At 42.1% G+C, this 13,821-nt stretch overlaps 1 protein-coding gene across 2 annotated transcripts in view; it reads left to right on the top strand.

Annotated features, from left to right (window-relative positions):
- The window catches only part of ARAP2 (ArfGAP with RhoGAP domain, ankyrin repeat and PH domain 2), a 213,755-nt gene that overhangs the window by 165,984 nt on the left and 33,950 nt on the right, over positions 1-13,821 (top strand). For both annotated transcript variants that reach the window (XM_025187574.2, XM_006128750.4), the window contains exon 27: positions 12,191-12,319. In XM_025187574.2, the coding sequence (XP_025043359.2) occupies positions 12,191-12,319 (129 nt within the window). The remainder of the gene's footprint in view (positions 1-12,190; positions 12,320-13,821) is intronic.

Consider the following 13,821-nt stretch of genomic DNA (forward strand, 5'->3'; position numbering starts at 1 on the left):
GCAGACAACAGAGACATCCGTTCCATCTATGCCTGCCTACATTTATCCAGCCTATAAACAGTGAGCAGGAAACCCCACGTCAGCCACAACCACTTTCTCCATCCTTTCTTACCAGCACCTGAAGTCTTAGTTTTGATGTGATGATTGAGACATGCAAACTTCCCCCCCTGCCACCTGTGGTTGACTTTGGGAACTGTTGTACCTTATTCATCCTATATTGGGACAAGATCGCTATGAAGAGTTGGGCACTGGAGATCATCCACCATGCCTAAGCCCATAGAATTTCTCTATTTTCCCTTGCCCTGGACGCCTGAGGGGTCTCGTCCCATCAGTGCATTCAAGAAGCAGCAGATGATCTTCTCAAGAAGGGAACCAGAGAGTGGGAAGCACCTCCCTGTATGGGATGAGGCTTCTGCTCCCAGAATATCGTCATCCTGAAGAAAGGGCGAGGGCACCCCCTGATTCTCAAGCTTTTGTTACTTTTCCACTTTTATCAGAAAATCCAAATTTCACGTGGTGATGCCTACATTGATTATCCCATCTCACATCCCATATGGGCCTTGTTTGCAGCTCTTGACATGAAGAATGCCTACTTCCACATTAAAAACAGCAAGTAGTTCTGTGGCACTTTGGAGACTAATAAATGTATAGAATCATGAGCTTTTGTGAGTAAAACCCACTTCATCAGATGAGTTGGAGTGGAAATAACAACCCCCCCCTTTATATTCTCGTGGTATGGGGGCAGGAGGTCTGTCTAGTGGTTTAGATAGTCTCCCTTACCCATAAAGGAGGCATCCATTGAAATGTTGTCCTGCAGGATGGGAGGATTAAAGGGGATACCCAAACTATGACTTTAGAGCAGCTGTTGTGCAGTCTGGCGCTCCATATTGACATCTATTACATCATCTACTAAGTAATATCTGTAGATTCCATGCTAATGACTGCTCACTACTTACCTGCATATGGCATACATACAAGGAGTATCACTTGAAGAAGAGGAAGTTTACTCATCTGTAACTTGAAGTTCTTCATGATGTATAATTCCTATTTTAATTCCTATACCCACCTTCCATCCCTTCGTCTGTAGACTGGACTACTCAGTGCTAAAAGAGACACCAGAGAGGCCTCAACCCACACAACCTACCATATGGCCTTGGCTGTGAGCACAAGAGGCAGCACTGTTTATATATGGGTCAATGGACACTGCTAAGAAAAATGTCTGGACTCTGGTGCATAGCACATATGTGCACCCATGTATGAAATACAAATATCCAAACATCTCAGAGAACCTTCAGTTACAGACAAGTAAGCCTCCTCTTACTTGTACTAGAAACCTAAAACAAGCAGACAATCAAAACAAAAGCTCACAATATAATGAAGGTCCATTCTACCTCTTTGGGCATCAGAATTTGTAAGTGATCCTTTCTTCCAGTTTGGTGAATTAAAAACTGATTGAATAAGTTGGACTGAGTACTCATACACTGCTTCAATGGGTGCTGCAAACGTCATACTTGTGAACATGCATGTAAATAAAGTATCTGGTAGCCTTCCTGGAGCTAGCCCTAGTGAACTGCATTTGGCCCTCAGGCTTCTTTTTGCCCACTACTGGGGTAGTGTTAGATTGTGAATTATTTTGGATGCAAAGACAAATGGCTGTCTGAACTACTGATGTTGGAGGAGAGATGTAAAACCAAGTTCATTGGAGACCCCGCAAACCCTATGTATGATACAGACGGCATCTATAGGCTTGACAGAAGCCTATAAAAGCTGTAATTCACAAAGATCAGGGACAATAAATAAACTACAAGAAATAGAAGGCAAACTAACCTAACGACAGAAGGTCTGATTCAGTGTCTGGGTTGAGTCAGCAAAAACCTGCATATTTTTATTGTTTAAAAGTCTTCCTGATGGAGCCACTCGTACAAGCAGCCTGTAATCCCTGCTCCTTAGAGGGATCGGGGGGTTGTGCTACATAGGAAGTGGACAGAATTGTTGGAGGTTAGGGGATGAGGCTAGTAAACCCAGGAGAGGCAGAGTACGTCTAGACTACATGCCTCTGATTACAGAGGCATGTAGATTAGGCTACCCGGCATAGGAAAATGAAGCGGCGATTTAAATAATCGCCACTTCTTTTAAATTTAAATGGCTGCTGCGCTGAGCCGATCAGCTGTTTGTCGGCTCAGCGCGGTAGTCCGGATGCTCCGCGGTCGATATCAAAGGCATTTGTCGACCTCCCAGGTATGCCTCCTGGGATGAGGTTTACCTGGGAGGTCGACAAATGCCTTTGATATCAACCGTGGAGTGTCCAGATTACTGTGCTGAGCCGACAAACAGCTGATGATACAAAACTGTTTAGGATAGTCAAGACAGAAGCAGACTGTGAGGGACTCCAAGAAGATCTCACCAAACTAAGTGATTGGGCAACAAAATGACAAATGAAATTTAATGTGGATAAGTGTAAAGTAATGCACATCGGGAAAAATAACCCCAACTATATGTACAGTATGATGGGGGCTAATTTGGCTACGACAAATCAGGAAAGAGATCTTGGAGTTATAGTGGACAGTTCTCTGAAAACTTCCACACAGTGTGCAGCGGCAGTCAAAAAGGCAAATAGGATGCTAGGAATTATTAAGAAAGGGATAGAAAATAAGACCCAGAATATCTTACTGACCCTGTATAAAACTATGGTATGCCCACATCTTGAATACTGTGTACAGATATTTTGGCCTTTGGAAAGGGTTCAGAAAAAGGCAACTAAAATGAGTAGGGGTTTGGAACGGGTTCCATATGAGGAGAGGTTAAAGCGACTGGGACTTTTCAGTTTAGAAAAGAGGAGACTGAGGGGGGATATGATAGAGGTATATAAAATCATGAGTGGTGTGGAGAGGGCCGATAAAGAAAAGTTATTTATTAGTTCCCTAAATAGAAGAACTAGAGGACACCAAATGAAATTAATGGGTAGCAGGTTTAAAACTAATAAAAGAAAGTTCTTCTTTACTCAGCGTGTAGTCAACCTGTGGAACTCCTTGCCAGAGGAGGCTGTGAAGGCTAGGACTATAATAGAGTTTAAAGAGAAGCTAGATAATTTCATGGAGGTTAGGTCCATAAAAGGCTATTAGCCAGGGGATAAAATGGTGTCCTTGGCCTCTGTTTGTCAGAGGCTGGAGAGGGATGACAGGAGACAAATCGCTTGATCGTTGTCTTCGGTCAACCCTCTCTGTGGCACCTGGTGCTGGCCACTGTCGGTAGACAGGATACTGGGCTAGATGAACCTTTGGTCTGACCCAGTACGGCCATTCTTATGTTCTTGATCGGCTCAGCGCAGCAGCCATTTAAATTTAAATGAAGCGGCGATTATTTAAATCTCTGCTTAATTTCCCTATGCCAGGTAGCCTAATCTACATGCCTCTGTCACCAGAGGCATGTAGTTTAGACATACCTGCACTAATTCATCAGAGATCATGTGGAGTCCTGGCTAAACTTAAAAGTTGTCCTTCCCTAGGTTGAAACTAAAAGCAAAGAAAAATAGAGAAAAGTTACCATGAAAGAAACACTGAACCTTGTGTAATAAATAGAAATACAGCTAATCTTTAAATTACAGAGAAGAGGAGGAAAGGGGAAAAGAGATCAGAAGGGAAGTGTCACATTTCTTTTGGTTTTAACATAATTTCAGATTAAAGAGAATTAAGAGGCCCAGAGAATTAATTTGAGACTTCCACTGAGACTTGAAAACAAAAGCAACTTTATATTAATTTCAGTGGTAGAGTACTGCAATCAATATGAGAGGCAAATTGATATATTGGTCATGCAAATGAACATAAAATTATATGTCATGGGCAAGTGGTATAAAGAGGTAATGCCTAAACACTTTGATTCTGAATATATGTGGACATAAACATCAAACCCAAAGTAAATGTAAAAGTATTTATTTTAAAAATAACAATGAATGTTCTCTTTCTATCTTCACTTAAAGACTGGATACACTTTCTGACAAACACAGATTGTTGGGCTTACTACAGAGGTAACTGGGTAAAATGGAAAAACCTGTGAGATACAGATCAAGCAGATACAAGCAGAGAGAGGGTAAGTTTAGAAGATAGGATACACAAAGAACAAGTTAAAAATCATTTAGGAAAGTTAGATGTCAGCAAGTCACCAGGTCCTGATGAAATGCATCCTAGAATACTCAAGGAGCTGATAGAGGAGGTATCTGAGCCTTTAGCTATGATCTTTGAAAAATCATGGCAGACAGGGGAGATTCCAGAAGACTGGAAAAGGGCAAATATTGTGCCCATCTATAAAAAGGGGAATAAGAACAACCCAGGAAACTACAGACCGGTCAGTTTAACGTCTGTTCCAGGGAAGATAATGGAGCAGGTAATTAAGGAAATCATATGCAAACACTTGGAAGGTAATAAAGTGATAGGGAATAGCCAACATGGGTTTGTGAAGAACAATTCATGCCAAACTAATCTGATAGCTTTCTTTGATGGGATAACGAGCCTTGTGGATAAGGGAGAAGTGGTGGATGTCATATACCTAGACTTTAGTAAGGCATTTGATACGGTCTCGCATGATATTCTAGGCAAATATAACTTAGATAGGGCCACGATAAGGTGGGTGCATAATTGGCTGGATAACAGTAGTCAGAGAGTTGTTGTTAACGGTGCTAAATCCTGCTGGAAAGGGATAACAAGTGGAGTTCCTCAAGGGTCTGTTTTGGGACCCGTACTGTTCAATATCTTCATCAATGATGTAGATATTGGGATAGAGAGTAAACTTATTACGTTTGCAGATGATACCAAACTGGGTGGGGTTGCAACTTCTTTGGAGGATAGGGACATAATTCAAAATGACCTTAGCAAGTTAGAGAAATGGTCAGAGGTAAACAGGATGAGGTTTAATAAAGAGACATGCAAAGTGCTCCACTTAGGAAGGAACAATCAGTTCCATACATACAAGATGGGAAGCGACTGTCTAGGAAGGAGCATGGCGGAAAGGGATCTAGGGGTCATAGTGGACCACAAGTTGAATATGAGTCAACAGTGTGATGCTGTTGCAAAAAAAAGCAAATATGATTCTAGGTTGTATCAACAGGTGTGTTGTAAGCAAAACTCGTGAAGTCATTCTGCCGCTCTACTCTGCACTAGTTAGACCTCAGCTGGAGTACTGTGTCCAGTTCTGGGTGCCACATTTCAAGAAAGATGTGGAGAAATTGGAAAGGGTACAGAGAAGAGCGACAAGAATGATTAAAGGTTTAGAGAACATGACCTATGAAGCCAGGCTTCATGAACTGGGCTTGTTTAGTTTGGAAAAAAGAAGATTAAGGGGGGACATGATAGCAGTTTTCAGATATCTAAAAGGGTGTCACAAGGAGGAAGGAGAAAATTTGTTCCTCTTGGTTTAGATTGGACATTAGGAAGAAATTCCTAACTGTCAGGGTGGTCAAATATTGGAATAAATTGCCAAGGGAGGTGGTGGAATCTCTCTCTCTGGAGATATTTAAGAACAGGTTAGATAGACATCTGTCAGGGATGGTGTAGACGGAGGTTGGTCCTGCCTTGAGGGTGGGGGGCTGGACTCGATGACCTCTCGAGGTCCCTTCCAGTCCTCTTATTCTATGATTCTATGATATTGATTCATGAAATTTAGTCTGCCAAAAATTTAACTGTCTCTCAGGATCTATCTTTGTTTTAGGAGCTCATGTCACAACTCCAAATAAGTTCTGAGCAAAATTCCATTACAATTAATGGGAACATAAGAATGGCCATAAGAATGGGAACAAAGTTTCCCAACTTGCCCTGTATCCTGTATTCTGACTATCGCCAATGCCAGGTGCCCCCAGAAGAAATGAACAGGACAGATAATCATCAAGCGATCCCTCTTTTATCACCCATTCCCTGCTTCTGAGAAACAGAGAGTAGGGACACCATTCTAATCCATCCTAGCTAATAGCCATCTAAGAACTTATCCTCCCTGAATTTATCTATTTCTTATTTGAACCCTGTTAAAGTCCTGGGCTTCGCAACATCCTTTGGCCAAGAATTCCACAGGTTGACTGTGCACTGTGTGAAGAAATATTCCCTTTTGTTTGTTTTAAACCTGCTACCTATTGATTTCATTTGTTGATCCCTATCTCTTGTGTTATGGGAGCAAGAAAATAACTTTTCCTTGTTCATTTTCTCCATACCAGTCATGATTTTATAGACCTCTATCATATCCCATATTAGTCTTTTCCGTCTCCTCTTTTCTAGTATGAGAAGTCCTAGATTAATCTCTTATCAGGTAGCCGTTCCAACCCCCCTAATCATTTTTGTTGTCCTTTACTGAAATTTTTTCAATGCCAAGATAGCTGCCTGCAGTGTTCAAGATGTTGGCATACTATGGATTTATATAAGGGCAATAAGATATTCTCTGTCTTATTCACTGTCCCTTTTTAAATGACTCCTAACATTCTGTTTTCATTTTTTGACTACTGCTGAACATTGAGTGGATATTTTCAGGGAACTATCCACAATGACTCCAAGATCTCTTTCCTGAGTGATGATAGCTAATTTAGTCCCCATCATTTTGCGCGCGCGCACACACACACACACACACACACACACACACACACACACACACACACACATATATATATATATATAGTTGTGATTTTATGTTTTGCAATAGACATTACTTTGTATTTATCAACATTAAAATTCATTGGCCATTTTCGTGCCCAGTCACCTAGTTTTGTGCAATCCTTTTGATGAAGCTCTTTACAGTCTGCTTTGGCTTTAATTATCTTGAGCAGTTTAGTATCATCTGCAAATTTTGCCTCCTCACTGTTCACCCCTTTCTCCAGATCACTTATGAATATGTTGAATAGGATAGAGCACAGTATGGACTCTTGGGGACACCACTATTTACCTGTTTCCATTCTGAAAGCTGATCATTTATTCCTACCCTTTGTTTTCTATCTTTTAATTAGTTATCAATCCACAAGAGAGTTGAAATCCCCCATTATTCTTGAGCGTTTTTTTTTTTTTAATTTTTATAGCCTCTCTAATCTCCCTTAGCATTTCACAATCACAATCCTGGTCAGGTGGTTGATAATAGATCCCTACTGCTATATTCATATTATGAGAGCATAGAATTACTATCCATAAAGATTAACTTGAATGAGAGATGGATAGGGCCAATAATCACCTTAAAAGCTCAGGTCTCATAATCTTCACTTCTCCAGTTTTTTACCAAAAACATACATATTAGTACATTTTGTCTCTTCCAAGATTCCTTTGTTAATGTAGTTATTTGTAAAACATTTGTTTGACATACTGTGACAAAGTTCCTGTCCCAGTTGCTGTTTCAACCAAGTCCCTGACAAAGTCCCTGTCTAAAAAATAAAATTAAGACAAGGGATTGGGAGACCCAGATGATAAGATTTGTTTGTTTTATTTCAAATAATGCTGATGACCACAACTTCTCTCATATAGATCAGTACAGGCAGTCCCCGACTTACGCGGATCCGACTTATGTCGGATCTGCACTTACGAACGGGGCTTTCTCGCCCCGGAGGTCGGGGCGAGAAAGCTCCGTTCGTAAGCTGCTCCGGTGCCCCTGGTCTGCTGGAGACCGTCTCCAGCAGACCAGGGGCACCGGGCGGGTTCCCGCGCTTCTGAGGCTTTGCCAGAGCAAACCTCAGAAGCGCGGGGAACCGCCGCGGCTGCCGCTTCAGTCCGGGTGCCTGTGGTCTGCTAGGGACCGTCCCCAGCAGACCACAGGCACCCGGACTGAAGCCGCAGCCACGGGGGGGGTCCCGTGCCTCTGAGGGTTTGCCAGAGCAAAGCCTCAGAGGCGCGGGGAACCGCCACTGCTGCCGCTTCAGTCCGGGTGCCTGTGGTCTGCTGGGGACGGTCCCCAGCAGACCACAGGCACCCGGACTGAAGCCGCAGCCGCGGCGGGGTCCCGCGCCTCTGAGGCTTTGCCAGAGCAAATCCTCAGAGGTGCGGCACCCCGCTGCCGCTGCGGCTCTGCTCCCCGTGTCCCTGGTCTGCTGGGGAGGGGGGGCGCAGCTAGTGTGCTCCCCCCCCCCCAGCAGACCAGGCTTTTGTTTTGGACTCTGGGGCAGAGCAGCTGGGGCGCTGCCGATTGGTCCTGCAGCGCTGCTCTGGGCACTACTGGACCAACCCGGCAGCACCCCAGCTGCTCTGCCCCAGGTCCTGATTCAGCCGCTGCTGGTCAGTTTCAGCAGCGGCTGAATCAGGACGCCTGGGGCAGAGCAGATGGGGTGCTGCTGGGTTGGTCCAGTAGCACCGAGCGGCGCTACTGGAGCAACCCAGCAGCACCCCAGCTGCTCTGCCCCAGGAGTCCCAAGTCAGCTTCTGCTGAAACTGACCAGCGCTGACTACAGGAAGCCCCAGGCAGAGTTGCTCTGCCCCGGGCTTCCTGGAATCAGCTGCTGATCAGTTTCAGCAGCAGCTGACTTGGAGACGCCTGGGGTTCTTAAGTTGATTCTGTATGTAAGTCAGAACTGGCGGTCAGTTTCAGCAGTGTCTGAATCTGGACGCCAGTTCCGACTTACATACAGATTCAACTTAAGAACAAACCTACAGTCCCTATCTTGTACGTAACCCGGGGACTGCCTGTACAGAAGTTAAACTTCGTATCATTGTACTTGTCTATTGGCATCTGTCCAGGGCATTGGAAATTAAGTTTATCTTACAGTCTCTAGAGAGCAGAACTTTTTTGTATATTGTCAAACAATTTCTTGGGCACCATGCTGAAAATGAATCCTCGGAAGTCAAGAAAATTAACACTTTGTATTATCTGAAATGTAATTTCCTTCTCATAATTGCTGTTTCCAACCCAACTAACTTGTTCTGGATATTTACTAGCAAATGCATAATGACCTTAGTAACAGGGTAATTGGAAGTATATGTTGACCATTTGATGTTAGAAATTCTGAAATTACAATATTAAAAATCAGCTAAATTATTTACAGTTGAAAAAATTGGTAAAATGATCTGCCTTTTGCAGAGAACTATTAGTACCATATGCTATTATCAAATAGGATCTATGCTATTTTTTAGTATTTTCTTGTGAGATGGATAGTTTGTAAATGAGGTATGTTGCCAACAAAACAGCTAATGCATTTTAGCATGATGATTTATGTACCACATAATCCGTTATGACAGATGGTCTGAAATGTAGCTATAAATAAAAGTGTAGGAGTTTACTTTGGGAGCATTTATATTCTAGAAAATATGGTGAAACCCCTAGTTCTTACTACCCCTTTTTAAAGTTTTTCTGTAGGTTGGATTTTACTTTTATACAGCAGGCAATGAGTTGGTTTAAAATTGTTACATTTAAAAGATCATCCTGCATCTAAATCACTTCTTCTTTTATTGAGGAAAATAGGTTACTTCAATAAAAGTTCCCATATAGGCACAGTTATAAAGGGACTATTGAATTACTGACCATAGAAAACTAGTGCTAATCTGCCCCATAATTATAAATTCTGAACAACTACAAAAAATCTTAATAAATGGGTTAATATGCCCATAAGTAAGTCATTTGTTATTCAAAGCTAAATTATGCCTCCCGTTGCTCTGTGCTAGTGATTAAAAGAGGTAGCATCATAATTTGTCTCCTAGTTCTCCATTGTGCAATAAAAGAGTTTCTACTAGTACAGTTTGCGGTACTGACCAACCCCAAAGGGATTACTACAGTGATGTGTCCATGTACATGTCTGACTGCCTGTGCTGGCATGGAACATTCCTGATCTTTTTTTTTAAAAAGGGTAGCAAGACCTTCTAGGTGCCTTGCTTCTCCATCACTGTCTAGGAGGCAGAGGCCTTTTAGAGATAAAATTGAACTTTTTGCCTCCACTTGTGAGTGCCACTGAAAAATCTGACTTCCAAAAGAGTTCAATGCTCAGTCTATTCTTCTGAAAATCAGATTGCTTTTTTTGGTACTTTAGTGAGAGCTAAGCACTTCTTTGAAAATCTGGTTTCAGTTGCAGGGGCTAAGCGCCTCAGAAATCTGGCCTTAATGATTCCTGAGCCCATTTGCCATGTTGCTCTATCCTATTTCAGTCTCCAGCATAACTGAAGCCTAAAATTCCTTTGAGTCACATTATATTGATTTGTTTAAATTGTCATTACAATAAAAACAGAAAGCTTGCTGTAATTAGTTTATGTAAAATAGGATACCATTATGCATTCAGATTAATATTAAATTGAAGAAATGTTACTGAAGGAAATGAAAAAATATGTAAGAAAATGACTTTTCAATATGTTAAAATATTTTTTTTTTAAAACAGGTTCCCAGTTCACTTGGGCATTTTATAAAACATTTACTTTTATTGTTCAGACACACAGCAACATGCAAACTTGTCCATGCTAGGGGGCATATGAAGGCTTTAAAACAATAGGCCTCGATTTTATTACTTTTAAGAAAAACGGGGTGTTACTTTCCTTCTTCCCAAATATTAGCAGACAATTAATTGGGTCCAGTATAGGATTAATCACAACATATGACCAAAGAATGAGCTTTGTCCCTTTGGCTAAATCCCCACTACTGAATTAATCATTCAGCCAATTTAATTCCACCTCCTATATGGAGGAGGCAATGAAGGCAGAGGTGAAAGGAGGCTCAGGCTGTGCAGACTTAGGCTTTGTCTATTATTCTAAAACTAAAATACACCCACAGCAGCACTATAAAGTGAAAATGTGGTCAGGGCAGTGGCTCTTGGAGAGAGCTCTCTCAGAACTTTATGTAAACCACCTCCACAAGGGGAATAACTAGCTGTTCTGGGAGCCTGTTTACACTGACGTTGTTTAGCATTGTCACTTGATGCTTTTGGGGATAGGGGTGTTTTTTCATACCCCTGAGTCAGAAAGTTCCAGCACAGTAAAGTGGCAGTGCAAACTTAGCCTTAGTCCTAGGCTACATGATGTCCCCTGTTCATCTAAGATAAGCAACTTCAGCCATGTGACTAACATAGCTGAAGTTGACACAGTTACTGTGGTGTCTTCCATGAGGTAAGATCAGTGGGGACTGCTTTCCTGATAATCCTACCTACCCTTCATGTCCTGGTGCAGTACCAGAGTCAATGTGAGAGTGCTCGGAGGTTGAAATATCACATCTAAGCGGATGCAATAAATCAACTGCTGGTGCTTTGATTTCTTATAAAACAGTATTATTACGACTTTTTGTTTTAATGAGGTCTCATACTTCCATTGTTTGCAGCAGGTAGTTGATTTTTGGCTAGGGGAATCCCTGAGGCTAAGGAAATACTGTATTTGTCCCCATGAAATTCAGCTGGCACCTTAGGTTGGGACAGGAAGTAATTTTCACAGGGGACCACTCCAAAGGTTAGGTAAGTGACCACCAGCCTCACTTTTCTACTACATTAATGGAGAAAGTGTGGGGTCTGGGATGGAGTTTGGTTGCAGGATCAGGGTTCTGACCTGAGGCAGGGGGTTGAGGTACAGGAGAGGGTGCAGGCTTTAGGTGGGAGTCTTTGTACAGGATATGAATGAGGGTGTTGGGGTGCAGAAGAAGGTGCCAGGTGCAGACTCTGACTGGGAGGTGCTTCCAGCTGGTGCCCAGCAGAGTGCTCAGGCAAGCTGCCTGCATACTGTAGCCACATATGCTGCTTGGGCAAGCAGTCTTAGTGCACCTCCTGGGGTGAGGAGACTGCAGGTTTCTGTGCACAGGCCTCACCTGCAAGTACCACCTCCACAGCTGCCATTGGCTAGTTTCCATGGCTGTCAATCCAAATGTTAGGTGCTACCATAATATAAATGTTAAATTATGTTTAAATATTTAACCAAAGTCTAACTTTTGCATTAGTCAGTATGTAGTTCTATTACATATTTTTATGACCTTTCAGAAAGGTCTATTAAGTGTTAAATATGAGTTCTTTTAAACACTTTGCTGCTGAGTCGATCGGGTATGCAGTTCTTGAAATTGAAATTCATATGGAACATAGTAAAAAAAAAAGTGTTGGGGGAGGAGATCCACAGTGCAATGCCTAATTGTAGTGTTCATTTGAATAACAGACAAGGTAGGTGTCATGTTTTAAAGAGAACCACATTAATGCTTATGGTTATGTAACCTCCCAGGATCTGTGATTATGTTTTTGTTGTTTCTTCTCTTCTTTTTGTTTTTGTTATTTTACACTTTTGACATTTTTCAGAGCGCCCTCTGCACTATTCAGAAAATGTGCTGGAACAAGTTCTTCATTGGAGTTCATTACCTGAGCCTGGATCAGCATATCTTGTAGTAAAAAGGTTTCTAACAGCAGACACGATAAAACTCTACAGTGGTATGTATCATTATCTTTTAAAAAAATTAGCAGTTTTTTATGTCTTAAGTACCAACATGGCATAAACTTTCTAACAGTTTAAGTGATTGTTCTATATATGTAAAATATCATTGGAATATTTGAAAAACTCCCAGGTGCTACACAGTATAAAAACCAGAGCCCTACCAACTGTTACATTGAATTTCTTTAAACAAATGAGTTAGTGGTGTTCTTGTTTTCCCCACACTATACAGTCCAGTAATTTTTCTATGAAAACATTTAGTAGCCTGATACCAAACTCTGTGGCAATAGTTCTGAAACCGTGGTCTGCATACCACTGTAGGTCCACAGAGCACTTCTAGATAATCCATGTTTTGCTTGCTGATATTTGTAGTACAGTTGTGCTCCATCCAGATTTTTCATTCGCCAGTAAAGGTCTAGCTAGACTTTTGTGGTGATATTTTTGATGAATACCTTTGGTGATGGCCTTTTAGTGTTAAGAAACTGACTGTATATCCCGATGACACTAACTGGAGCACTCGAGTAAACAGAGGACAGATAGAATCAAACTGCAAAAGAGAACAGGGCAGTTGAAGTCAAGGGTAGGAAGAGAAAAATCGGTACAACTCCCAAGGAATAAACATAGCCTAGATGTAAAATGAGGAGATGTGATCTAGCAGTTGCATCTACAGTAGGGATGTTAAATATTGGTTAATAGTCGATTAACCTCATGAATTTTTATTGATTAGTTGACTATTCTGTAATCCCTGGGGGTGGGGCCAGCAGCCAGTGCACTCGGGCCCCACTCCTGAGGAGCACTCTGCACTGCTGCCTCTCTATCAGAGGCAGCAGTGCAGACTGCCAGGCAGGAGCTGATCTATGAGGGAAGCAAGTTTAAAAACCAGCTCCCCTTGCAGATTGGCTGCCTGTTGCCCTGCACTGTTGCCTCTGATAAAGAGGCAGCAGTGCAGGGTGGCAGCATCTCCTGTCTGGGGGGTGGAGAGTGGGGAAGGGACTGAGCTCCTGGACCAAGCACGAGTTGGAACTGAGCCGGGCTGCCTGTCTAGCTGGCTCCTAGTACACTTTAAATGCAGAGATGCAGCGGGAGTAGGTCCAGGACCCGGCATGAGCCAGGACTGAGCCGGGCTGCTAGCCAGCCTGCTAAAAAATTTACTGGCGGGGAGGAGGAAATGTGTGTAGTCTATAGCATTAACCTATAAGTCTTTGCTTATTGGTTAATTGATGAATAGACTACACTGTTACATCCCTAATCCACAGCCATTTCATGTGTTGTTAGTTTTTCACTATATTTGTTTAAGGGAAAGTATTGGATTGGAAGGTGGTTTCATGAGGGGAATTTCTGTGTTGCATGTTTACACCAAAACAAAAACTGAAAAACAGTACATTATGGATTAAAGTTGTATGAAAGTGGTGTCTATGGCAATCAAACCTACAGCAGATATTTTTTTTGATAGACTAAGTTTTAATATTTCATCATCTATCAACATATCCATATAGATATT

Source organism: Pelodiscus sinensis, chromosome 5, assembly GCF_049634645.1.
Source record: "Pelodiscus sinensis isolate JC-2024 chromosome 5, ASM4963464v1, whole genome shotgun sequence".
Taxonomy (NCBI): Eukaryota; Metazoa; Chordata; order Testudines; family Trionychidae; genus Pelodiscus; species Pelodiscus sinensis.